A 27,008-nucleotide genomic window follows, 5' to 3' on the forward strand; every position below is an offset into this window, starting at 1 on the left:
CCTTGGTGTGGGGGGCGGTGGGCCCCGCATCCCAGCAGCCACTCCATGGGGGGGTAGGTGTGCCTACAGTGTGTGAGGAGGGGGTCTGGCCCACAACTGTTAACGGCCCCACCCCCCAAAGAGAAAGGCGAGGGACAGCGGGGAGCAGCTTGGATGTCCAGCTGGAGAGCCGTCCTGACCTTTGCCGCCCTCCCTCCAGCCTCTTTTCGCTCTTTGTGTGTGTGTGAAATGGTCCCTTAAAGTGAGACGTAGTTTATATGCTCCTCCCACTGCTCCGTAAATACACCGCATTAATTTGCTGTGGCTGCGGGACGAAGGGACCGCAGGCTGGACCGGCTGACCTGACAGCAGGTTCTGCTCTCCCCATTCGGGAGGCTGCAGGTCCGAGGCAGGGCAGGTGCCTTCCGAGGCTGTGAGGGAGCATCTGCTGCAGGCCTCTCTCCCCAGCTTCTGGGGGTCTGCTGGCCCTTCTCGGGGCTCCCTGGCTGAGAGATGCCTCCCCTGATCTCCGCCTTCATCCTCGCAGGCCCCTGCCCCTGGGTCTGCTGCCAAGTTTCCCCTTTTATAAGGACCCCAGTCCTGCCGGGTCAGGGCCCACCCTGCAGACCCCGCTTTATCCCAATTACTCCGCTCCAGCCCGCATCTCCACACAAGGTCGCAGTCTGAGGTCCTCGGGCTAAGTCTTCAACACAGAGGTTCTTCTCCGGAGGGCGAGGAATTTCACCTGTAACACACATCGAGAACATTTTGCAATGTCCTTGAAATCTTCTGACACTGTGGTTTTCAAATGCTTTCTTTTTTAGCTGGGGTGGGACCCTTTTAACAAATGAAATCTTGAAGCCCATGTGAAACCTTCAAACACAGGTCGAAGCTGGGAGGGGGCAGTGCCCAGGCTTTAGAGGGTCCAGCGGGGAGCAGGCTGGCCTTTGCTGTGGTGTGCGTGCACGCTTGTGTGTGTGCATGCGCGAGTGTGTGTCAATGTGTATGAATTATTAACGTTAGCTGATGGAACCGTTAAGAGTTAATAATGATTGTTCCCAGAGGCGTGGGGGAATAGGTGATTTTTAATCTCATCTGTATCTGTTTTCTTCATATTTTCCACCATGAACATGTAATACTTATGAATCAATTATTTATACTCACTCATATGAATAACAATAATTAATAATTAAATGACGATTCGGTCACCTAGTTAATGCAACTCACGCTGTCCTCAGAGGGGCCCACCCCCGTGGGGTAGGTATTATCACTTTCCTCATTTTTCCAGGTGGGGAAACTGAAGCCCAGAGATGACAGGTAACCTGCCCAGAGACACACAGCCGATGAGGGGTGGGGTCAGGATCCTAGTTCAGTCTGATGCCAGAGCCGCCCTTGAGAACCCCCCACTCCACTGCCCGAGGGTCTGGAATGAGAGGTTCCCTCAGTGGCGTGCAGGTGAGGTAGGGTCTGTCTGTTCATAGCAACAAAGTATTGGGGTTGCTGCCGTGTCATGTAAGAGTGCCTTGTGGGTCCCTCTTCCACTTTAACCCGGTTTTCTGGGTCCTCCCTGTTTCCATCTGTGTTCAGCTGCAGATAACGGAAGCCACTCTGTTGAGCCCCTTTAAAAGGGGCTGTCACACAGGGAAGCAGGTGCTGGCGGAGGGCGGCAGGTGGCAGTACAAGGGCGCATGGGCCTCAGGGTGCTCCCCAGAGCTTCCGGGAGCTGGAGCGGGTGTGACGCGGGGACGGTTCCACAGGGCAGAGCCTTGTGTATTTTCTCAATCTCAGCCAAGACACCAGACGTGCAGCCTAAAGGCGTGCTGGCCCCTGTTAGGACAGCCCGCTTTCTCTCAGCCCCTTCGGTTCAGCAGAGCCGGGTGAGCCCGAGGCTGGGCACTGAGAACCGGGCAGGGCATCTGTCCATTCTGCAGAGGGGCGGGGCTGCGTGGGCTGTGTCCCCGGCCTCCAGGAGAGGAGTGCCACCAGGCAAGGTGACAAGCAGCCCTCACTCTGACGGTGTGGGGTTGGGTGGGAGGTGGTGGGGGGAGAAGTGGTTATCACTCCCCCACCAGGCAGGGTGGAGGGGCCGCCACGTGGGCGCAGAGGAGGCTCAGAGGCTCAGGCCCGGTGGGGTCGTGGCTCCTGCTTCCTCTCCTTGAGCCTCACTTTGCTCAGCTGTCAAATGGGTAGTCGACTGAGTTCTGCGGATTGAACACAGAGCATGGCCGGTCGCTGTCGTGTGGTTTCTGCAGGCTGTTGGGAAGCGCTTTCGGGTGCAGTGGGGACCCTCCGCTGGGTGGCTTCTGGTCTGTTGGTGGGCCGAGGGGAGCGGACCTGATGGGTTTGCCATTCTTTGGAAATCTAGAGTCTTTCCTTGAGTGCGGCTTTAGCTAGTACTAAGCCCGTCAGAAGTACGAAACGCACGCAGAAGGGTACAGGTTGGGGGCCACGTGGCAGGAGTCCTTTCTGGCTGTGTGAGCCTGGGCGGTGGCTCGGCCTCTCTGTGCCTCGGTCGTCTTGTGTACCAAGTGTGCCGAACAAGCCTCCCTCTCAGGACCTTGAGGTTAAGGAGACAACTCTGCAAACACTTAGCGCATTCTCACAGGTCCTTAATTGGTTCTTCCCTCATTTCCTGCTCCCCGAGGGAGCTCTTATCACTGGGGTGCTGAAATAGGAGCTTTCAAGGGTGTTTAACTATTCTCACGGCAATTTGGGTTTAAACAGACCAAAATATGAATTGATAGATGCCTGCTGGAAGCCAGAGCACTTCCGCAAGCGTTGAGGGAATGGTTCATTCACTGAGTGATTCTCCCCCTCCCACCATTTCTTAATTCTCCCAAGCCCGGTCTCCACCACGGTGTTCGGTGATTATTCGAAAGCATTTGTAGAATTTTGGTCAGAGCCAGCAGTTCTTTTGGGCAGGGCTTTGGGGACGAACCCATGGGCACAGCTTTCAAAGGTCTGGGTTCAAGCACAGGCAGGCTGTGGCTCTCAGAGCCTCCGTTTTCCCCCGTGCCCACTGGGGCCGTGAATGACTTCTCAGGAGGCTTGTGATTGTTGATGCAGTGATGTTAGGGCAGTAGGTTATTTCCTCTGCCAAGGGCCGTGTTCGTGGTGGGAGTGCCCATCCCTGGAGGGGGCTGGGTCAGCCCTAGTGGCATCCACAGCTGGAGGAGGGGGGAGGAGTGGTTCTCGGGGAGACTGAGCCCTGCTGCCCTGGCCCCCCAGACTCTAAGCAGATGCGCCCCGCGTCTTTCATCTCTCTGCCCAGGTCCTGCTGTGCTGCTGGGGCCAGCTCAGACGCTGCGTCCATCACTCAGCCCCCAGCTGAAAGCCACCTCTCTTGCCTCTGGGCATCCCCAGCGGTTACCTCTCATTACCATTTTCTCTTTGGGGTGTGATCATTTATGGGCATGTCACCCCTCCCTCCTGGACTTGGGGGTCTGGTGGGAGGGGGGTAGGTTTATCTCTCTTCTCCCAGGCCGTGTGCTGTATGTGTGAAGGAGGACACGGCAGCGTCACAGGCCCTTGCCCGCCGCTTTACCCTGGGTCAGGCACTGAGGCCCGCTCTCGGGAGGTGGAGGCACATGCCAGGGCCTTGCTGCCATGGAGTGCCCCGTCTGGTGGGGGAGACAGTTCTAATACAGTGTGATCAGGCCTGTGAGGAAGGGAAGCCCAGGGGCTGTGTGTGCAGAGGAAGCTCCCCACCCAGTCTGGGGTAGGAAGTGACATCCGTGACACCTCCCAGGGAGAGGTGATGCCCACGCTGAATTTTGAAGAAGACAGACAGGTGGGATTTTAGGGAGAGGGTGTCAGCTAGGTTTGTGAGGCCATGCTGTGGTGACAGAGGTACCCTGAGATGTCAGTTCCAGGTCCACTGGGGCTCTCCTCCAGCAGGTGGTTCAGGGACCCAGCCCTCCCGCTCTGGTCACACCACCAGCCCAGCAGGTGGCTTCTAAGGTCTCTGTCTGCAGCAGGAAGAGAGAGAAGAGAAGCCACATGGGCTCTCATGTGCCTCAGCACAAAGGTGACCCAAGTCATTGTCACTCAGACATCATTGGCTGGGAAGTCACATGACCCCACCTGTTGCAAGGGAGTCTGGGAAATGGAGGGAAGCACGTGGGGGGATTTGCTGAGCACACAGGGACCCCACTTCCAGAGGTGTAGGGGCCTGAGAGAAGGTGGCATTGATGGACAGCACAGTCCCGGGGCTTCTGGCTCTGCAGGAAACTCCATAAAGCTGAGCCTCTCCCCACCCCACCACTGAGTATTTGTATCCTGGTTGCCAAAGAGACCCGAGGAAGGAACAGAGTTCAGAGGGTAAAGGAGGTCTGATTGCACATACAAGGAAGGCTTCATTTCCTTGTAGACTTTTAATACATCTTTTTATGGAGTTGGGTTGAACATTGGCCCCTTCTCTCTCTCTCTCACCCTCCCTCCCTCTCAAAGTATAGACTTTTTTCATATGGAAACAAAATCCTTATACTTCTGAGTCTTCTAAGCCTTACGAAGAAGTTGTGAGCAGATTTACCTTCCCGTTTATCGTGAAGAGGGTCTGAGGTCTGTTCATGAAATATTCAGGAGCACACGCTGAGAAGTCCTGCCTAGCTCACCTCACCGTTCTAGTTGGCATGGGCTTTGTCATTGTGTGTGATTTAATTTAGACCATCGTTATGATTTTTGTGCTCTTTGGGTTCTTTTATAATGTGCTTCTGGACTATCCTTTTTATCATGCAGTTTTTATCTTACTGAATGTATTCCAAAGACCTTTAATTCCAAGGGTGTGAGCCGTGTCTTTTTGGTTGTACATTAGCGATCGTGTTACTGTTGAGAGATTAACAGTGTTGGTTGTGAATTTGAACTTTCATTTCCTTTCATTGACTATGAATGTGCAGAAGTTGGCTATGAGTCCTGAAAGTGAGTGTTTTCTTGTCAACAACCTATAAATGAGTCTTGTTTTTTGAGCTACTCTGACAGTCTGACTTTTAGTCGGTGGATTTAGACCATCGGTGTTTTTCAATTGAGGTATGATGGACATATTACAATGGTTCTAGATGGGCAACGTGGTTCAACACTTAAATATATTGCAGAATGCTCCCCGCAATGAGTGTAGTCACCCTCCATCACCAGGCGCAGTTGCAAAAATTAGTTTTCTTGTGCTGAGAACTTTAAGCTGCACTCTGTTAACATCTTTCAAATATTCAGCAGTGTTGTCGGCCAGTCACCATGCCGTACATTGCAGCCCTTAGACCACTGATGTCTAAAGGGATTATTAATACAGCTGGATTAACATCTACCGTATGTGTTACTGTTTTGTTTTGTTTTTTGTTTTTTGGTCTTTTGTTTTGTTTTGTTTTGTCTTTTTAGGGCTACACCCATGGCATATGGAGGTTCCCAGGCTAGGGTCCAATCAGAACTGAAGCTGCTGGTCTATGCTACAGCCACAGCAATGCAGGACCCGAGCCATGTCTGCAACCTACACCACAGCTCACAGCAATGCCAGATCCTTAGCCCACTGAGCAAGGCCAGGGATCGAACCCGTGTTCTTATGGATGCTAGCTGGGTTTGCTAACCGCTGAGCCATGACAGGAACTCCTGTTTTTTTATTTTTGACCCTATTTCTGTTTTTATCTTCTATTCTCTTTCTGCTTTCTCTGGTTTTAATTTAGCATTTTATGTTTCCATTTTTCTCTCTCCTTTCTTCGTATGTCAGTTGTGCTTCCTTATTTTTATTTATTTTCTTATTTATTTTTTTGGCTGCACCTGTGGCATGTGCTAGTTCCCAAGCCAGGGATGGAACCCGAGCCGCAGTAGCAGTCCGAGCCACAGCAGTGACAATGCCGAGTCCTTAACCACTAGACCACCAGGGAACTCCCCAAGTCCACTTTCACATAACACCGCATTGCTTCATGTGTAGTGTAAGTACCTTATAGCAAAGTATTTCTATTTCCTCCCTCCCATTTTTGATAAATTGCTGCCATCCATTTCATTTATCCAGAAGCCAATCAGAATGTATTGTTGCTGTTATTATTTTGAACATTACTATCTGTTAGATCAGTTAAGAATAAGAAAAACGAAAGCTTTTATTTTACCTTCATTTATTCCTTACCTAATGCTCTTTCTTTATGTGGATCTGTTTCTGACCTATGTCACTTTCCTTCTCTCAGAAGAACTTCTTTTAACACTTTTTTCAAGGCAGATCTACTGGTAACAGACGTCTTCAAACTTTGTCTGAGATGGTCTTTATTTTTCCTTCACTTTGAAGGATAATTGTGCAAGATACAGATTTTTAGGTTGGTGATTTTTTCCTTCAATACTTTAAATTTGATCTCCCTCCATTCTCTTCTTACTTGTGTGGCTTCTGAAGAAAAGTTCGATATAATTTTTTCTCCTTGCTACTCAATATGTCAGGTGGTTTTCCCTCTGACTTCTTTCAAGACTGATTTTCTGCAGCTTCATTATGGGTATGCCTAAGCGTAGATTTTTCGGCATTTATTCTGTTTAGTGTCCTCTAAGCGTCCCAGATTTGTAGTTTGGTATTATTAATATTCAGAAATTTTCAGGCACTATTGCTTCAAGTATTTCTTCTGTTTCTTTCTCTCTTTCTTTTCCCATTATGCATGTTACAACTTTTGTAATTATCCCACAATTCTGGGATATTCTATTCTGTTTATTTCAGTGTTTTTAAACATTTGCTATTCAATTTGGAGAGTTTGTATTGATATATCTTCAAACTTGCTGATTTTCAGCCATGTCCAGCCTACTAATGAGCCCATCAGAGGCACTCTTCATTTCCATCACACTGCTTTTGATCGCTAGAAATTCTTGGTCCTTTCTTAGAATTTCCATCTCTGGTTACATTAGCCATCGATTCTTGTGTATTGTCTACTTTTTCCATTAGTGCCCTTAGCATATTGATCATAGTTATTTTAAAGTCTCAGTCAGAGAATTCCAACATCATATCTTAGTCTGGTTCTGATGCTTGCTCTGTCTCTTCAAACTGGATTTTTTTTTTCCTTTTAATATGCTTTGTCATTTGTCATTGTTGTTGAATATGGGACAAGTAGTGTTTGGTAAAAGGACCCTGAACTGGTTCCCACAGAGGTTTCTGCTCCTGGGTTTCTGCTAAGCTGTGACTCTCTGTGTCTGCTCACCTGCAGCAGTTTACCTTGTGACCTCAGTTCTCTGCTGGATATAAGGAAAGTGACCGATTTTCAGTTTGTTCAGCTTTTCTCTTGTGTGAATGAGAGTTATGACCCCCAAGCTCCTTACACACCAGACTGGAAGCTGGACGTTTGATTGCATTCTTCCTGTGCTCTTCCTCTCCCTGTCTTTCCTTCCCAGCCTCCCTCCCTCGTTCTTTTCTTCTGTCTTTCCTCCTACGTAGAGCTCTCCCGCTTTTCACTGGGCAGGACTTCTCCAAAGTGGCCACGGGGCAAGTAACTGCACAGTATTGCCCCAGTTGGGTTTCTTTGTTGTTTTTTTTTTTGGGGGGGGGGATGGCATCTATGAGTTCAGATGTGCCCTCTGTGGGTCCTTGACCTTGAGTCCTGGTGTTCCAGTCTGCTGAATTCACAGAGGCCTTCTCTCCCCAAATTTGGTGAACTTTATTTCTTTGGGACATGTCAAGGTGGACATGCTAGGGACAGGTGACAAAGGCTGTCCAAAGATTCCTAGGACCTCCTGCCGCTGTTGAAGGTGGTGTCCCCTAGTGTCCAGCTGCAGCCCTCCGCATGATCTTGACCATGATGTGTGAACAGAGGTGACATGCTGATGCTGTGTCTGGTGTGACAGTGACAAACCACAATGGCAGGTGATGCAGCCATCCAAAGGAGACCTCCTAATACCTTCCCAGAGACTGAAGAGTGGTGGTCCACGCAGAAATCTCCCTGTACCTTTCTTACAGCTGTTTTAAAGTGCAAAGGACACGTCTCCCCCCTGATTTGCATATAGAGATACTGAAAAGAGCAAAGGAGCAGGAGTCTGAGAGGAGGGGGCTTTGCTGGGGAGGCGGTCAGCATCGCGGGGGCAGGGCGGGTGCAGCCACTCAGTATCATGGGCCTGTGCCCAGCACGGTGCCTGCAGGTAGGAGGCGAGCAGTGAGCTTGTGCCAAACAAATGAGGGAATGCCGTGTTCAGCCGGCCGAGCTCCTCTCTACACCCAGCTTGGTTACCGGAGGGCAAGGCCAAGGTCTACACCCAGCTTGGTTACTGGAGGGCAAGGCCAAGGTCATTTTGCCGAGGGCCATATTTGACCATGGGAGTGCTCAGCTGGCATGGAGAGGGGCCAATCTGCAAGTGAGCCAAAACCGCTGCTGGGCACTCGCATCTCCACCCACCCACACACGTCAGTTCTCACGTCGTGATGCTTGTGGCTTCATGGTTGGGTTTATCAAGGACTCAGGAATCCTGCGTCCCTTGAAATCCTTCTGCCTGAGCTTTGTTTCTGTAAAGACATGCGGGGACTGGGTGTGAAAGGAGCGTATGGTGCAGTCACAGTTCAGCAGAGGGGTCCCGATGTCACCAAGCACCTGCTCTGAGCAGGCTCCCTGCTTGGTGCTGCAGGGCCACATGAATAAGATGTTTCAAAGGAGCTGAGAATCCAGCGGGGCAAGCAGACAAGGAGATGTGGCGACAGGGGGGATGGCAGGGGCCTTACAAGGCATCCGTGGTGACATGTGGGACCACAGCAGGTTGACATGTTGTTACTATTACTGTTGTTGCTTTGACTATTTTCGGGGCAGGGGAGCGATATGGGCTGACTTTTGCTTCAGGAGGCTTCGTCCTGTGGCTGTAGGTGGGCGACTGGAGTGGGAAGGCCAGGGAGGCTGTTTTGAAGTCCACCAGGCTGCAGGTGGCAGGTGCAGGGAATGGGGAGGACACTAGAGGGAACCTGCAGGTGGCGCTGTGGGGCTGGCGCTGCCCGCGAGGTGGGCAGTGTACCCAGTGGTGGGAGGAGGGGTGTGGCCTGTGTGTCCCCCTGAGCTGGGCTTGGTCCACAAGCAACACATCCTTTCTTTTCTTCCCCTGGAAGAAGCACATTTGCCACCAGCTCTGTTCTCTGCTGTGGGGACAGAGTCCCAGGCCCCAGGCTTCCTTCACCCCCTCTGCCCTCCTCGTTCCCCTGAGCTCCACTCACCGCACGAGCCCGGCTGCCCGGCTCTGGGACGCAGAGCGCTGTGTCCACACCTTTGGAAAAGCTACACCCACAAGAGACCGGCGCTTGCCAGCCCCGTCCCCACGGAGAGATGCCCCGTGCTGAGCACCTGCTCTCTAGGAGCTTGGCAGCAGTGACCCAGCTCCACTGCACAGAGCAGGAGACAGAGGCCCGGGGAACTCAGGTCACTCACCGCAGAGCAGAGTGACGGACCGGATTCACACCCACGTCTGCCTGCCCCTTCTAACCTCAGGACCGTGGGCGGGCACTCCCTGCCTGTGGGCCTCCATTTCTCCATCCGCAAGGTGGGGCTGGGGTAGCACTGGCACCTGCATCCTAGTCACTGGGAGGCTTGGATGGGTGTGTCCTACGAAAGGCATGAGCGGTGTGCCCCCCCTTCTCATGTCACCTCACCTGGAGGAGAGGGAGGTGGGGACCGTGATTGAGGACGGGCAGTTGTCTTCGGCTCTCTAAAGGGTCTTCTGGGTGTCAGGGGGAGTGGCTCGTCGGGGGCTTCCGCGTGCTGGCAGGCGCTAACAGCAGAGGTTGTAAGGAGGCCCTTTTTGTTTGTTTCTGGCTTGAAATAGGAAGTGTTGTTTAAAGTCAAGGCTGCCCTGGGGAGCAGATGTCCCCATCGGGGCACTTCCTGTCACTCGAGCCCTTGTGAGAGAGGCTGGGAGGCCCCGGGTGGGGGCTGAGGAGGGGCTCCTGCAGGAGTGACAGAGGAGGTGACCTGCCTGCGGACCTGGTCTCTGTGTGCATTGTCTGTTCGTCACACAGTGAAGAGCCCTGTTTCTGGGCCACTTCACGGGCTTCAAGGACTGTCACAGCCATTGTCCAGTTGGCCTTTAGCAATGTGCCAGTGAGGTCACTGTGGTGACCTGCCTAACAGGAGTCTGCAGGTAGCCGCCAGACTTCCCCTGCCTGGGCACAGTCCCTGCTCTGCCGCCCCGGGGCCACCCCAGGGCACAGCCCACTCCCCTTTCCTCCTCCGCTTACCCCCTTCCTTCCTGAACAACCCGCTTTTCAGCAAACCCTGCTGTGTGGCTTTTTAGTGCATAGCTGTGTCTCTGAGCCTCAATTTTCTCATCTCTAAACTGGGAGAACGGCCTTTGCCCTGCCTGCCGCAGGGGCAAGGTGGGCCACAGCGGGCAGCTAGTAAACCAGGCCGGATGGGGCTTGCCTGCAGGGATGACCTGGGCGGCCCCGAGCCCCTCCGACCCCGGCTCCCTCCGTGGAAGTCTGAAAATGATGGTCCCACCAGCCCGCAGGCCCGCTGTGAAGCCGCCTGCTCGGGGCCTGCAATTCTGTGCTTCCCTTTATTGTTGATAAAAGGAACCCTGAAGCCCCAGGCCTTCCAGAGTCATTGGAGGAGGCCTCACCGGATGCCCAGGGACCCCTCCTTGATTCTGATGTGCATCCTGGAGAGGCAGGTCTGCGCTTCTCAGAAATGCTCTCCCTGGATGTTTGGGGTTTCCTCATCCTTGTTGGCACGGCTGCGCGAGTGTGGGTGGTGTGTATGTGATGTGTGTGGCGTTTGTGTGTGGTGTTTGATGAGTGTGGCCTGGCGTGTGTGTCTCAGCTTGGGCTGCGGTAACGGAATTCAGAGCCTGCGTGGCTCAGGCAGCAGACATGTTTCTCACAGTCCCGGAGGCCAGAGGTCCAAGGTCAAGGTGCCCGGATGCTCAGGTTCTGATGAGAGCCCCCTTCCTGGCTGCCTTCTAGCTGCGCGCTCACAAGCCTGAGACCAGGAAGGCTCTACTCCCACTCCCGCGGGCTGCACCCTCGTGACCTCATTGTCTTCCAAAGCCCACCTGCTGGTACCGCCACTTCCGACACTGGGCTTCGATGTGTGGATTTCAGAGAGACACAAACATTTGGTCCTCAGCCGTCTGTGTACTCGCTTCTCTGTGGTATATGTGTGTGGTGTGTGTATTGTGTGTGTGATTCGGTCTGATGTGTGCACGTGCAGTATGAATATGTGGTGTGTGTATGTGGCAGGTGTGTGTACGGCTCGGGTGTGGTATGTTTCTTTGTGTTGGGCATGTATTTCTGTATGATGTGTACATTTTGGTGTGTGTGTATATTTTGTGTGTGTGTGTGTGTGCCAGGTGTTGTGTGTTTCCCTGTGCTGGGTGTGTATTTCTGTATGATGTGTACATTTCGGTGTGTGTGTGTGTGTGTGTGTGTGTTGTGTGCGTGTGTGTATGTGTGGGGTGTGGCGTGTTTCTCTGTGTCGGGCGTGTATTTCTGTGTGATGTGTACATTTCGGTGTGTGTGTGGAGCACAAATAGAACCCACCCTCCCCGTCACGAGAGACCCTCCAGTGTTTGTTGGGGTCAGCAGGATGCAGATCCTGCCACGGTCGAGTCCACAGCTGGGAGCCTTGATAGTAAGTTGCCTGAGTCCTGGCTTGGTGGGCGCAGGTGGCCCTGTGTGCAGAGAGGGGCTCGGGGGTCTTGGCTCCTGGTGGTCCCTGGGATAAGAGGGTCCTGGGTGAGGCACCAGCCAGCTCAGGTGGGGGCGCCCGGCTGCAGGATGAATGTGACATCATCAGCCCTGCGAGGGAGCCACGGGAGCCGAGGGCCCCTCATGGAGCTGGGGCCGGGCCCATGGTGTCTGCATGGGGTAGCCCCACAGACTCTGAAACTCCAGGTGAGCTCTGATCACTGCCTGGTGGGGTCAGGAGCGTGGAGAGCCCCCTCCCGGCTGGGCTGCCACTCCCTCTGTCACCCTGGGCCTCAGTTTCCCCATCTGTAAAATGAGTCTGTCCCCTGTGACCATCCCAGTCCTGCCAGCCTCTTAGTCCTGGATGGGGGCGGAGAGTCACCCTGGTGGGGCTTGGGCTGCAAGGACACCTCGACCTTGCCTGTGGGGCCAAAGGGGGCTGCTGGGGGATGCGTGGCCCACGTCGAGTCCTGGGGACAGTTAGGAGGCGGCGGGAGGTAGCCCTGTGAGGCAGGGAGAGACGTGTACTGAGGACTTCAGGGGGCAGCAGGTCTGGCCCACAGGGGCCACTGCTGGCTCAGGCTGGGCCATGGAGCAGGGCTGTCAGGCAGGAATGGCAGGGAAGGCCAGCCCCCTGCCCCGGAGCCTGGATGGGGCAGCGTGCAGGCCAGGAGACAGGGAGGCCACGGTCAGGCAGGAAGGGGTGAGGGCTGGCCAGAGCTGCGGCAGGGGGGGACACTGCTGAGGACTGGTGGAAGGGGACAGGCTTGGTGGCCAGACACTGAGGGTCAGGAGCCCTGGGAACAGTATGAGGACTGAGCTGCCACCCAGAGAGCTGGGGACGGGGCCCAGGGAGCCATGTGCTCCCGGATGTGCTGGGGCCGGTGGCTGTTCTGTCATCACTTCTAAGATCTGCCAGCTCCTGGGGTCTGAGATGCGATGCAGAGGCCCTGGGACCCCTGCTCTGGGGTTGGCCCTGGTGCCAGCCCTGTTCCCACGCGAGTGTGTGGCCTGCCCCACCTTCTGGCTGGAATGTCCTGGGCCAGGAGAGCGGAGGTTGTCCAGGGCTGGGATGACGGACTGAGCCCTGGTCCCCATTCTGGGCGCTCGTCACGCCCTGCACCCCTGAGCCCAGTAGATGTGCTAGGAGAACCTGATTTGTTTGCCTTGATGGCCCCTGCTGAACTTTCTCATTCTTTTAACTGCCACGGACCGTTCTGTGAAACAGCGGTTAAGAAGAGTCTGGACAGCCAGCGCCTTGTTCATTTGCTGTAATTAGAGAACGATGTGTCCTAAGAAAGTTAATTTTTAGGCCTCACGGGCTTTTTGTTTTCCATATTAAAGGAAGTAGTATTTTACTCTTATTTTGGGGGGCAGGGTTGTGATAGAAAAAGCTTTGCTTTCTAGAAAAATCTTTGTTCTCTGGTCATGTTTCTGTCTGTGTGTTTGCTTTCGGCAGAGCACCGTCTGCCACTCCTTTTGTCTCCCTTCTGCTCGGGGCTGGGGGAGCAGCCGGCTCCTCTTGCCAGCATTGTGCGTAGACCACGAGGTAGGAGGCCCTGAGCGAGGGCCAGGAGCTCCGCCTGCGGGCCGCGCGCTGGCTCGTTGCTGGCGGGAAGTGCAGCCCGGCGAGAGGCAGGGCTGGGCGCCCAGCCCCCCGTTATCGGGAGTCATTAAACAGGCGCTAAATGTGTCCCTGAGCGGTTTCCCTTCAGGCCCAGCGGCTTCCTTTCCCGCGGCTGCCATAGGAACTCCCGCATCAGAGCGGCCACAAGAGAGACCCCTCTCTCCCCATCTGGGGGCCAGAAGTCCAAATCCAAGGTGTCCGTGGCCCTGCTGGCTCTGGAGGCCCCCAGGGAGGAGCCCCCTGCCCCTTCCGGCTCCAGGGGTCATCCGTGCTCATGGCACCGGGGGTTTCGGCTGCACCGCTCGGAGGGCCCCTCGCACCCCGCTTCCGCATGTCCTCGCCTCCCCGTGTCTCTTCCAAGGCGCGTGTCATTGCACTGAGGCGCACCCCCGTCCCAAACGATCACAGCGCGGGACCTTTAACTCCATTACATCCGCAAGGACCCTTTTTCCAAACAAGGGCACCGGCCCGGGTTCCCGGGAGGAGGTGAACGTATCTCCTGCCGCCCGTTCATCTCAGCACCTAGTGAGGCCCCCGCGTGGCAGGTGCTGAGGTGGTGTCGAGAGCTGCAGGCTTGGCCTCAGCTCCTTGGAATGTGTTCATCCTGGAACAGTGCGTTTGAACGTGGGCCTGAGCACAGGGGGAGGCAGACAAAGATAGAAGCCAAGTCCTGTCCCCGAGGGGCGGACAGTCAGGGGGGCAGGGCAGCCGCCGGCCTGCAGTTGTGGCAGCTGAGTGGGGGGTGCCTGGACCAACATGGAGAGTATCTGGGGAGGCTTCCTGGAGGAGGCAAAATACGAATCGGCCATGAAAGCAGGTGAGAGAGGACGTTCTTCTTGCCGTGGCCTGCTGGGGAGTAGTATATTGGGTCTGGAGTGAGAGGTGGGTGAGAGCTGACAGGCTGGGCATCTTTGGAGGTGGGCTGGGCATCTTTGGAGGTGGGCTGGGCATCTTCGGAGGTGGGCTGGGCATCTTCAGAGATGGGCTGGGCATCTTTGGAGGCGGGCTGGGTCTTTGAGGGCTTCTAAGCAGGAGCATCTGTGACGTTCCCTCTCGAGGCCTCAGTTTTCTCAGCTGTGAAGTGGAGAATGTTTACGGAGCTTCTAGTGAGATGATGGCATGAACACACCTTTCCAGGGGCTGTGGTTGGGGTGGGGAATTGGGCCATCGACAAGCATGGCCTCCTTTCTGGGTGTCTGGCCTATGCCGTTCCCGCCTGTCTCTGCCCTTTAGCCCTTCGGCATTTGGGGCTTCAAAAGCCTGACCAAAGGGGCCTCGAGTCCAGCTGGTCCAGGGGTTCCGATCGAAATGAGGAGTCAGACTGAACTCGGAGGCTTCTCCAGCCACTGCTCTGAGAGCGCCGGACACTCCTGGGTTTCCATATCCATCCCCGCTCCTGGCTGTGGCCGGGTTGCCATCCCAGCCTCACGGAGGAGTGATCTGGTCTGGCTCCCTAGCTCCAGCCCGCCGTGCTGCCCCAGGCAGGTGCTTTCCTCCCCGAGGCCCAGCGCCTCCTCTGTTATCCCTTCTCTTGCAAAAGCATCTTCTGTGGCCATTACAGGGGCTGCCGGGGAAGGGCCTTCAGGTTATACTCGGGCCAGTGAGAAGCCGCAATGATGCCCGCTGGGCTGTGCCAGATACCCTGGCTTCCAGCAGTACCCAGTCCCAGCCACCCTGACCTTCGCAGAGGTAACTGGAGGCTGGCACTGCTCCTCCTGATAGATTCAGCTTTGTTTTGTTGGGTGAGTGTCTTCACTGGGCCATGCACCTTGCTAAGCACTTCAGACTCCAGTCCCTACTCAGTCAGGGCCGAGGGTCCCATTAAACATGGCCGAGGGTCCCATGTAAAAACCGAGTCATGGCGCAGTGGCTAACGAATCCTACTAGGAACCATGAGGTTGCGGGTTCCATCCCTGGCCTTGCTCAGTGGGTTAAGGATCCGGCGTTGCTGCGAGCTGTGGTGTAGGTTGCAGACACAGCTCGGATCCCGCGTTGCCGTGGCTCTGGCGTAGGCCAGTGGCTACGGCTCCGGTTGGCCCCCTGGCCTGGGAACCTCCATATGCCGCAGGAGCGGCCCAAGAAATGGCAAAAAGACCAAAAACAAACAAACAAACAAAAAAAACCACCGAGTCTTAGAGAAGTTCCGTGACCTGCCCAGGACCACCCAGCTGGGGGGGTGTGAGCTGAGATTCAACCCCAGTCCTGCCTCGTTCTGCAGATGGCTCTCCCGTGGAGCAGTCAGCTGTGTCCCGAGGGCCGTGGCCCGTGGCCTTTCCCCTCGGGGAGCCTCTTTCCCTCGCAGGCAGCCCGGAGGGGGTCAGGTGGAGCTGGAGCTGCTCCCCTTGTGTCTGGAGGGTCAGCTGCCCACGAGGGTCTCTTTCTTGTATCCTCAGCTAAATCCAGATGTTTTTCTGAAACTTGCTCACCCACCTGCCTTTAAGAAAAATAACATCATTTTTTCAGTAAAGCAGTCATGGAAATAGAAAATTCGCTCTACCTGGAAGAGTGTAAAGAGGAAAAGGAGTGTCACCTGCGGTCGCGCCATTCACGCTGTCCCATATGTGCCACCTCTGGGTCCGCAGGGTGTAGGGCCCGGCGCCCGGCAGGTGCTCAAAGCATAGTTGTGACCACATGAAAAAGATGAGCAAACAGCGTTCAGAAAATTGAGGCCACAGATCATGTTTGTTCGTCGACTCTGGCTTTTCCACTTTTGATGACATATGCTTTCTCTGCGTGGAGTTCGCTGCCCCGGCGTGGACATAATTGACTGAACCCGCCTGGTGTGGCTGAGCGTCTTGTTGCTGGGAAAACAGCCAAGTGTTTTTACAGAGACCACATCTCTGGTTGGTTCCTTAAAGTGCATTCCTATAAATGGGGCTGCTGGGCCACAGGACGGGATAAAAAAAGAGAAGACCCTGCTTTTTGGGCACCGTGTCCAAGGAGGGCTTCCTGCTCCTGGGGCTGCCAAGGCCGAGGCTGATTGCTGAGTGCTGCAGCAGCGCTGTAGAAGCAGGCAGGTCACAGGGGGGAGGAATGAATTATGAATTGTGCTCTGATAAGTCAAATCGGAGCAAATGGAGTTGATTCTTCTCTGAAGACAGTGTACCTTTCTGGAATCGATCGGGAGTGATGAACCCTAGCTAATCCTTCATGGCATGTGGGGAAACAGCGCCCTCTCCTGTTCAAGAGTGTAACTGGCCCCCATCATTGCCTCCTGGAATTTTAGGTTGGGCAGCCATCCGGGCCCCGAGGCTAGCAGGTCATGCTGGACGTGAGTCCATGGCCATCGCTCGTGTACAGCTCGCTGGACATGCTGGCACTGAGGAGACCCGCCCTGCTCCCTGTCCCACACTTCCCCTGGCTCCCGACTCCCACCCCAGCAAGCAGCCCCTGCCGAGTACACTGACCCCCGGTTGCTGTCCGATGGCCACTTTCCTGTCCTCATCTTCATCTCTGAGGAGCTGCCCCTGTCAACTGCCTCCTTATTCTAGAAGCACTTTCTTCTGTCAGCTTCCCTGGTTCTCCTTTTCCTCCTTCCATCTAGAGGCTTCTCGTTTAGTTTTCCTTCTCGTCTGTGGTGTCTCCTCCCTGACCTCCAGAGGTTGGTGTTTCTCCTCCCTGCAGTGCTCTCGTTCTCCTTCCGCTCTGCAGTCTCTCCCGAGGCCGTTAATCCCGGCACCACTTACTAGCTGTGTGGCTTTAGGTAGCGTACTCAACCTCTCTGTGCCTCGACTGCCCCATCTCTAAGATGGGCCTAATAACTGTACCCACTCTCCAGGTGTTGAGAGGATTATACGCCCCCAGCTCTCATCACAGGGCTTGGCACGTGCCTCGGAACTGTCTCCTGTTGTCACTCATTCATTCTTTCTCTCACGCGCTCAGCAGGCGCTGACGGGGTGCCTCCTGTGTGCTGGGCTCCGTTCTAGGCACAAACGGTACAGCAAGAACTGAACAGACACAGGCCCTGCTTGCTTGAAACTCACATCCCGGTGTAGGGGAAATAGACAAGAAATAAGTATATTTGTCATATGGGAAACGGTGACAGGCAGAGGGGGCACCAGAGTTGGGCTTACAGAACCGTGCAGCCTGGGAGCTGGGAGCTGGGAGCTGGGAGCTGGGAGCTGGGAGCTGGGAGCTGGGTTCAGTCCTGCTCACCAACTCCAGCTGGGGGCCTCGACCAGCTCAATACTGTTTTCCCTTTGGGCTGTTGTGACCACCGCCTTGCCAGCGCTCCTCCGCTGCATGCCGCGGTTTGCTCGTCTGTGACACTGGGCACCAGTGCCTGCCTCATATAGTCGTGCTGGTTAACCCGAGGTGACAGAGGTGTGGCCTCCAGGATGCAGTGTTCCTTGCTGTCACTTGGGATTAGTTCTATTGGCTTTGGCTTTGCAAAAGCCCGAGGACTGGGAGGACAGCCCTACCAGACAGAAGGTCCGGGTCCCTGGGGGGTGCGTGCTGGAGGGGCTGTTAGCTTATCAGGCTGGGCAGGGACTGTGGGCCTCTAGGCTTGGCAGTCACTTCCTTCAGGGGCCTCTGCTGCTCCCCCAGGCTGTCTTGGATGCTTTTGCTGGGCCCAGAGCTAGCAGTTCTGGGTGACCAGTGCTGGGCTAGTCCCGAGGGCGGGAAGGAGGAGGAAGCGTTAACTTTCAGGGAGTCTAAAAGCCCGGTTTCCAGAGTTGGGTCCTTAGACCCTGCTCTAGAGTCACGTGGTGTGCAAAGGGACCGCCAGGTTCCCCGCCCCCTCCCAGGCCCTGGAGCTTTGTGCTCTGTGCTCCCCCAGGGTCCTGCCTTTGAAACAAGCTCCTGGGGGCTGAGGCTCTCTGACATTTGCAGACCGAGATCTATGGTGGCCTCGGTGGCATAGTCTCAGCTTGATGCGACCAGGACGGGACTAGACAGAGCTGCTGTATGAGCAGTGCTCACCTGGGAGCCTCACCTGGGAGCTTGGGAGACATGCAGATCAGACTCCCGGGGGTGGCCCAGGACCCCACCTTAGCAAGCTTCCTGGTGATTCGGACACAGCCCCAGCTGGAGGAGCGCTTGGTCAGTGTTGAGAATGGCGGGGCACCCTCGGGGCGAGCAGGTGCCTGGCTCGGGGCGGGGGGCGGGGCTCGGTGAACGCTGGCTGTGATGGTGTTTGAGTGCCTGGGGCCAGGGGGCCACCAGCCCGTCTCTCCCTCTGCTGACCTGGGCTTCTTTCCTCCCCTAGGATCCCAAGTGATGGTGGTTTACGCTGAGGAGGAGCTGAGCCCTGCGAGACTGGTTAGCACGGCGGCGGAGCTGGGAGCGGCGCCGGCTGGCCGGCGGGAGTGAACACGGGATCTCAGCGTCTCAACCCAAGAGGAAGCATGTCTAAGAAAGGCCGGAGCAAGGGCGAGAAGCCCGAGGTGGAGATGGATGCGGTGCAGATGGCCAACGAGGAGCTGCGGGCCAAGCTGACCAGCATTCAGATCGAGTTCCAGCAGGAAAAGAGCAAGGTGGGCCGTGAATCCGGTGAACCATACTGTGGAGGGTGTGTTCCCGGGCCGAGCTGGGGCGGGGCCTCCGCTCGCCCCACCTTAACACGGGTGCGACATCAGTGGTGGTACAGGTGCCAGTCCTGGCCCCTCCCATGTCCGGCCCTGATCTTGGACCTGCCGCTTCTCTCTCTGCGCCGCACTTGCTCTCCCCTGCAAGACGAGACCAGAGCAGTGCCACCTGATGGGCCTGCGATCCGGAGTGAGGACATAAATATGTACACGTGAAGGGCTTGGTACGGAGCCTGGCTCTGCGATGGGAGCTCTATTGCTCTCGCAGGGCAGGTTTGAATTTGGAGCCAATCATTAGGACGCCCGGTTGGGTACCAGTCAGTGGGCTGCCAGATGGACAGCCAATCACAATAGGAGGAGCCTGTCAAGCAGATCTGGCTTTAAACCTCATCTTGGCCTCTGACTGGCTTCCTGATCTTGGGCAAGTGACATAAAGTCCCCAAATGTCCGTTTTCTTATCTGTAACGCAGCAGCATAATAACTGCCCAGCTTAAGGTTGCTTTAAAGATCTTAGGTAATGGAAACGAGAGACGCCCATCTGATGCCCGGGGCCCTGCTGCGGTTGTTACGGGTGGTGTGGTTCTGACCTGGGTGTTTTGAGGGCAAAGCAGGCAGGGCGTGGGATGCTCCTCCAGCCCAGAGAGGAGAAAGAGGGTGGGGTCTGGGCTTGCTCCCGAGGGGCTGGGCCAAGGGCCTGGCCTGGTAGGGGAGGGGGAAGGGGTTCGGGATTCACCTGCCAGGATCCCCTGGGGTTGTCAGCCTGGCAGCTGGGCCTGGAGGGGCTGACGGGGAAGGAGCAGGAGCAGCTGTGCCCATGGGGGAGCCACACAGCCCACATCATTCGGCTGGGTTTCCTTCTACATCCACCCCTAACTCCCCGGGGACCTTGGGCCAAGCCGGGGGCTGCCCTCTGCCTCAGTTCCCCATCCGTTAAACATCTGCCTCCCTGACTCCCCGGGGACCTCGGGCCAAGCCGGGGGCTGCCCTCTGCCTCAGTTCCCCATCCGTTAAACATCTGCCTCCCTAACTCCCCGGGGACCTCGGGCCAAGCCGGGGGCTGCCCTCTGCCTCAGTTCCCCATCCGTTAAACATCTGCCTCCCTGAGTCATCTGACGAGTGAATGGGAGTCAGAAACAGGGCCTGGGCACCGCCTGCCACATGCGGCTACTCAGCAGCTGGCCCGTTTCATGTGTGTCTGCTGCGCAGGCCGCATCGGGTATGTTAGAAGCCTCCTGACCCCTGCAGTGACCTCGGAGGTCAGAGGTGGCTTTCCGCACATTATAGGTGAGCGACCTGGGGTTGGAGAGGAGAGGTGACTGACCCAGGTGGATCGCCTTGCTGGGCTGCCACACTGAGCTGCCACAGCCTGCGGCGGGATGGTGGGGGTGGGGGGAGGCTTCAACAACAGAGATTTCTACCTGCACCGTCCTGGAGGCTGGGCGTCTGAGATCAGAGTGTGGGCAGGGCTGGTTTCTCCTGAGGCCTTTCTCTTTGACTTGTAGACCGCCTGGCCTTCCATCCTTGACCTCTTCTCCCTGCCCCCGCCGCCCCGCCCCGCCACTGTGTGTGTGTCTGTGTCCTCACTTGTCCTAAAGGGCACCAGTTATATTGAATCGGGACCCACCCTGGTGACCTCACCTAACTTAATGAGCTCCTTTAAGCCCATCTGCAAACATGGTCACGTTCCGGGGTTCTGGGGGTTAGGCCACTGAGGAATTTGGGGTTCTGCACAGCTGCGGGTGTTGGCACTGGCTTGGGAGCCGGCTCTGCAGGAAGCCCAGCCCCCTCCCCAGGCGCCTTCTACCTCCACGTGCTCTGGCTGCCCGTTTTCTCGACCCGGCCACCTTGTGGCCCTGCTGGGGGGCTGACACAGCAAAGAGAGCTTCTGCTCTCGGAGAGTTCAGCAGTGTGCTCATTGGCTGGTATGAGAAGCATAGAGTTGCAGTTGTGTTGAACTGCTATTTCGATATGCTCTCATGACATGGGGGCTGATGTCACATTTCCAGCACTGTTACCTGAGCAGAGGAGCCCCACCGAACACCATAGAACGAGGGGACGTGGCGAATGTCCCTGTCGGTTCAGCCACACATTCATCGAGTGCCTGTAGCTCTGCTCCAGCCCTGGCCTGGGCCTTGGGCAGTGACTCAGAAACAGCGGCCCTCAGGCGGGCTGGGCGCTCAGATGCTCAGGATGCTGGCGGGATGACAGGACTTGGGGTGCTTCGTCAGAGATTATAGGAGTCCAGCAGTGGCCAGAGGGGCCTGAGAAGCCTTTGCAGGCGTGGTCTGGAGCTGGCTCTGAAGGATTTGCTAGCCAGGGAGGAAGGGAGCAGGATTCATATGGTCCCAAGTCTCCAGCATCCCCTGGGAGTCTTCTTAGCGCCCATTGGGGTGCCAAGGTCACCAGGGCAGTGTCCCTGACATGTTGAGGCCCATGGTCTGGGGTGGGTGGGGGCAGAGAGGGCCACGGCCAGCACTCGGGGCTTCTCCAGGCTGCCCTGCACATGCCTGTGCTCACCGCCTGGGACCAAACCTCCCTCGGTCCGTCCGTCTGCTTCAGCTCTCCTCCTCCCAGCTGCCTTTACGGGGCAGTTGTGGATGGCCCTGTTTCACTGGGAAGGATTGGGACGCTCTGGGAAAAAGTCAGGGTTCTTCAGACAGAAACAGAACCAGTAGAAGAGAGATAGACGGGGATTTTTTTTTTTTTTCTTTTTTTTTCAAGGAAGTGGCTCACGTGGCCATGGGGGGGGGGCGGGCGACAGATCTGAACTCTACAGGGCGGGCTGGGCGTGCTAGGAGGCATTGACCTCGCAGGCTGCGGACAGAATTCCCTCCTCGTCCGGGCACCTTGCTCTTCTCTCTTAAGGCCTTCCACTGACTGGGGGGGGCCCACCCACGCTGTGGAAGGTCACCTGCTTTACTCAAGGTCTAAATGTTGATCACATGCTTCACACGTCCTTCCCAGAAGCATTTAGACTGGTGTTTGGCCAAAAGACCTGGGACCATGGCCCTGCCTGGTTGCCATGTAACACGAACCATCCCAGGTCAAGTAATTTGCCCAGGCAAGTGCACCCGTCAGCGCAGAGTCGGAGTCCGACAAGACCCCAGCCTTCTGACTTCAATTCGCAGTCAGCATTAACCCAGAAGATCAGGGCAGTGTTGCCTCCTCGCAAGGAGGTCGCATTTAGTTCCTCCCCGGGGAGATCGTGTTAAATATTTAAAGTCCTGGCTTCCTGGCACTCTGTCCGGTAGGACAGGTCCAGTTCTAGCTCGCGGCTGAGATGGGCCCTCTGACCGGCCCTTGTTTTATTTCTGTGATTGTCTTTGAGGGAAGGAGGTGCTGATCTCGTGTCTTTGCCTGGCTGGTTTTATTTGCGTCTGTCCCTGCTGTTACAAGCAAGGCGCTCTCAACCCAGATGACAATGCAGAACACCTAGTGTGACCTTGTAGAACTCAGCTACAGTTAATTTCAGCGTGTTGGTGCGCTGTAAACAGTGTGGGCTGGGGGACGTGTTGCCACTTTCCCCGGAAGCAGCTTGTCCATGAGAGACAGATTTGTTCCAGTGCTTCAGAGATTAGTGTAGTTTAGAAGACAAATGGATTGTAAAGGCGTCCCGTGGAATGTGTGTAATTGTGATATTTGAAATGAAAAGGTCGAATAAAGCTGTGGGGAGCATTTGAAGAAAGCACTCCCTGGGCGCATTTTACAAATTATTAACATTTCACAAATAATGCTTTTAAGTTGTTTGCTGATACCTTTCAGTGGGCTTGGCAGCCTGGCATCTGCGGGGCACCAGCTCGGGCGTCCATAGGCCTGGGACTGAAGCCTGCCTCTGCCCCTTGGCAGCCCCTCACCCCGGGCAGGTCACCAGGGCACCTTACAGCAAAGCAGAGTCCGCTCCCTTCCGAGGCTGTGAGAGGTTCCTGCGGGGAGCTCCCAGCCCAGGCAGGGGAGCCACTCAGCAGTGATGGCACCTCCGTCCCTGCTGCCCTCTGCCTCCACCTGCTGGGTCTCCTCTAACTCCAGAATTCAGGGCATGGGCACTGGTAATGTATTCTGGTTTACCACTTGTTCAGCTGTGATGAGAGAGCTGATTTCTGCCGGGCCTACTTTGTGACTGATAAATTGTCCTTCCGTGTAAATGTCCCATCTGGAAGGAATGACACAGCTTGGCTCCTCTCCAGCACCTTCAGCTGTTCTTCCACGGCCGGGAAGACCTCAACAGCATAGCAGCAAAGAGCCGGGGTGCAGCCGATGGCGGTGTCGGGAGGGGAAAACGGGAGCCTGGAGACCTGCAGAGGGTCTCGGGAGCCTGTCCTACACCAAGGGGCACAGGGAGGTGGCAGGCATGGCCCTCGGACCCGGTCCTGCCCCTGACGTTGACCCTGACCCGGTCTGCCCCCCTCTGGCTACAGGTGGGCAAGCTGCGGGAGCGGCTGCAGGAGGCCAAGCTGGAGCGCGAGCAGGAGCAGCGGCGGCACACGGCCTACATCTCGGAGCTCAGGGCCAAGCTGCACGAGGAGAAAACCAAGGAGCTGCAGGCGCTGCGCGAGGTGCTCATCCGCCAGCACGAGCAGGAGGCGGCGCGCACGGCCAAGATCAAGGAGGGCGAGCTGCAGCGGCTGCAGGCCACGCTGAACGTGCTGCGCGACGGCGCGGCCGACAAGGTCAAGACCGCGCTGCTGGCCGAGGCCCGCGACGAGGCGCGCAGGGCCTTCGATGGCGAGCGCCTGCGGCTGCAGCAGGAGATCCTGGAGCTCAAGTCGGCGCGCAAGCAGGCGGAGGAGGCGCTCAGCAACTGCATGCAGGCCGACAAGACCAAGGCGGCCGAGCTGCGTGCCGCCTACCAGGCGCACCAGGACGAGGTGCATCGCATCAAGCGCGAGTGCGAGCGCGACATCCGCCGCCTGGTACGTGCGCCGCCCCCCTGCCCAGCGCACGCTGCCCTCCCGCACGCGCATGCCACGCTTCCAGCGCACCCGCATCCCGTCCTTGTACACACGCTGGTCCTTCCCGCACTTGCGCACCCGCCCTGCGCCCACGCACGCACCCGGTCTTGGTTTCGGGCACGCGCCCATCCTCTTCACAAGCACGTGCTCCACGCTCCCGCGTGGAGCAGTAAATGCTGAGTTTGGGGGACCCGCTGTGCTCCAGGCATGGTTCTAGGCCCTGGGGGCCCAGCAGAGTCCCTGCCATCCCAGGTGTGGAATAAAGGCTTGGGCAGGTCTGTCCTGCCTGTGGGAGACACGGTAAGAAATTTTAGGACTGGAGGCAGGAGGACCACGCGTCCTTTTAGACTCCCAGTCCAGCCTGAGGCTCTAGACTGGTCACTAGTCGGTGACAGAGCATCGGGTCATGGCTTAATCCAGGGCCAAGATGGCAGAAGAGATGTGATTTTCAGTTTCTAATTTACAGAAAAATCTAAGCCCATGCGAATACCGAGTTCTCAAAAGTAGTTCTCGGCCCCCTTTCCCTTCTTCTGTCGCGGTGCTGTCATCATGTAACAGGAAGAGAAGGCTTTGGAGAAGGTCTGGTCCGGGTGTGAATTCAGCCGCCCGCCCTTGTTTGCTGAGTGGCCTCGATCAGGTTACTCACTGTCTCTGAGCCTCTGGTGCCTCATCTACCAAAGGGGGATAATTGCACATGTGCTCCAGCATTCGCAGAATTGAGTTAACGGAAGCATCTAGCAGCAGCTTATGGTTTGTAATAGATGGACATGTAAAATACCTCTCTGTTACAGGAAGCAGCTGTATTTAACGTAAACAGGGAGAAACAAGCATTAGCTAAGAGATTGAGCTTCGTTTAAAGCACACCTAGGACGTGGTATCTGTTTGCTTTTCAGTGCCAAGCAGAAATACCCACAGCTCGGGTATTCTCAGTGTGTGTGTGTGTGTGTGTGTGTGTGTGTGTGTGTGTGTGTGCGCGCGCGCGCACGGCCCACTTAGAACAATAGAGTGAAAAGAATAAATGTCCATTTCTCCCATCACCCCCCCACTTGATAAATGCCCTCCTCAGACAGGCCTCTTGGCAGCATGTTCAGGAGGTGGCCTGTGTTTCGTTTCTTTGTCAGCAGGATTGGATTAGAAACGCAAGAAGGGTTCCAGGCTTCCACTGACACATCTAATGTGCCTCTTAAGACACAGTCCAGAAGAAAAGGCAGTCGTGGGCAGAGCGGGGTTGGTCCTTGGACTCCCTCCGTAGACCAGTTAGGATTAGGTCTGGGACGACTCCCCCAATACACAGGGGCTTACAATCTGCAAGTTATTTCTCCTTCAGGTACAAAGTCTGGAAAGGGCTCCGCAGAGTCGTGTAGGCCTCAGGGCCTCTCTGCTTTCCCCTCCGAAGGGGCTCTGGGCCTGGTCCTCTGGGTCCCTCATCCCAGGGACTGCCAGTCATCACATCTGCATCCCAGGCTGGCAGCAGGAGGGCAGATGGCTGAGGCTGTGGTCTTCATTTAAGAACAATTTTCTCGGGAGTTCTTGTTGTGGCTGAACCCGACCAATATCCATGAGGTTGCAGGTTCTATCCCTGGCCCTGCTCAGTGGGTAAGGATCGGATCTAGTGTTGCTGTGAGCTGTGGTGTAGGTCGCAGAGGTGGCTCAGATCTGGCATTGCTGTGGCTGTGGCGTAGGCTGGCAGCTGCAGCTTCGATTAGACCCCTAGCCCGGGACCTTCCATGTGCTGTACCTGCGGCTCTAAAAAAAAAAAAAACACTTCATTTTGGAAAAGAAGCTTCCACTTGCATCTCTTTGGCCAGAAGTTGCCAGTCTCACCCAGTGGCAAGGGGAGCTGGGAAATTCATGGCAGCTCCTAATAATCCCTTGTGTGGTACTCTGTTCATTTTGGGCTGCCATGACAAAGTCCATGGCTTAAAACACCAGGAGTTTATTCTCTCACGGTTCTGCAGTCTGAAGTCTGAAATCAGGGCGGCAGCAGGGCTATGCCCCTCTAAAGGCTCCTTTCTTGCCTCTTCCAGTATCTGGTGCTTGCCAGGAATCTGTGGCTTTCCTCGGCTTGCAGCTGCATCACTCCAGCCTCTCCCTCCACGTGGCCTCCTCCTCCCCACACGGCTGTGTCTTGGTCTTTTCTCATAAGGACGTTAGTTAGTGGGTCTGGAGCCCACCGCAACCTGGAATGACCTCATCTTAACTTAAGTCTTAGGTGCTTCTACACAGACCCTGTTTCTAATAGGATCATATCCTGACTTTCTAGGTAGACATAAATTTGAGGGAACATCCTTCACCCAAGGGTAGGTACCAAAGGGGGAGGGAGACTGGATCTTGGGGTAGCAGCTTCTTTCTCATTCTTTGATTCCCCAAATTTGGCAGTGAGGTGGAGCTCACAAAACTATTCGCAGATTAGTGGGTTTGTTGGGAGCTGGAAGACACTGAGACGAGTGTCCCGATGGAGCGGACAGCTGAGAAGTGATTACATTCTGAGCCTGTGGGGCAGAGTGAGGGCTTTGCCGGGGTGGACCTGCATTTGAATCGATTCTACTGCTGACCAGAGTGTGGGCACGTTCGCTTTTCCGGGCTTCAAGCTTATCTGTAAAATGGGGTACGTAATGTCTACTTCGAGGGCTTTTGAAGCCGGAGAGAGAGAGCATATCTCTGAAGTACAGATCCAGTCCTGAGCTCACGCTGTCGTGTTGGGAAGAAGTGAGAGCCATCGTCCAGCTTGCTCTTCTTTCACTAACACAGTCGGTTAGAATTCTTTAGTTGCAAGTGACAGAAATTCCACCTCACACCAGCTCGAACCACGAGTCTGTTGGCTCTCATGACTGAAGTGGCAAGATCAGCCTCAGGCACAGCTCCAGTGGCACTAATAACCTTACTCAGGACCCTGGTTTGCCCCGGCTCCAAGCTCTTGATGTGCTGGTGAGATACCATCGCCGTGCCAGACCCTGCACCGCAAAGGAGCCAGTCCAGAGAAAGTGAGAGAATAAGAAAATAAACTCCCAAGGAGGGTCCTGGCAATGCCTTCTTCGGGTTGTTGGCTCTGATTAGCTCATGTATCCATCCCTGAGCCAATTATCTTTAGGGGGTGGGGCCATGCAGGTGGTGTGAGCCAATCAGAACCTGCCCTGGGAACTTGAAGTCATTTCAGCCCCACCCTCTCCTGAATCACATGGTGAGCCCGTGAGTGTTGGAAATGGGGGAATGGATGCAGGGAGGCAGCCCAGGAATGTCTGGCACACTCAGGGATGGGGTTCGGGAAAGTTCAGGAAGCTCAGTGCTACAGGTTTTATGCTTTGTCGGGGTCCTGAGGG

At 55.8% G+C, this 27,008-nt stretch overlaps 1 protein-coding gene across 14 annotated transcripts in view; it reads left to right on the forward strand.

The window, feature by feature from the left end:
- The window catches only part of JAKMIP1 (janus kinase and microtubule interacting protein 1), a 141,108-nt gene that overhangs the window by 55,679 nt on the left and 58,421 nt on the right, over positions 1–27,008 (forward strand). For all 14 annotated transcript variants that reach the window (XR_014812106.1, XM_084971494.1, XM_084971493.1 and 11 more), the window contains 2 exons: positions 18,421–18,688; positions 23,155–23,649. Coding sequence is in view for 13 of the 14 variants with exons in the window: in XM_084971494.1 (XP_084827620.1) it covers positions 18,560–18,688; positions 23,155–23,649 (624 nt within the window). In the remaining variant the exon portion in view is untranslated. The remainder of the gene's footprint in view (positions 1–18,420; positions 18,689–23,154; positions 23,650–27,008) is intronic.

The sequence above is a fragment of the Sus scrofa genome, chromosome 8 (assembly GCF_054392235.1).
Source record: "Sus scrofa isolate SSC_HxYL_T2T_F1_AM1 chromosome 8, Sscrofa_HxYL_maternal_Yorkshire_Landrace_v2.0, whole genome shotgun sequence".
Lineage (NCBI taxonomy): Eukaryota > Metazoa > Chordata > Mammalia > Artiodactyla > Suidae > Sus > Sus scrofa.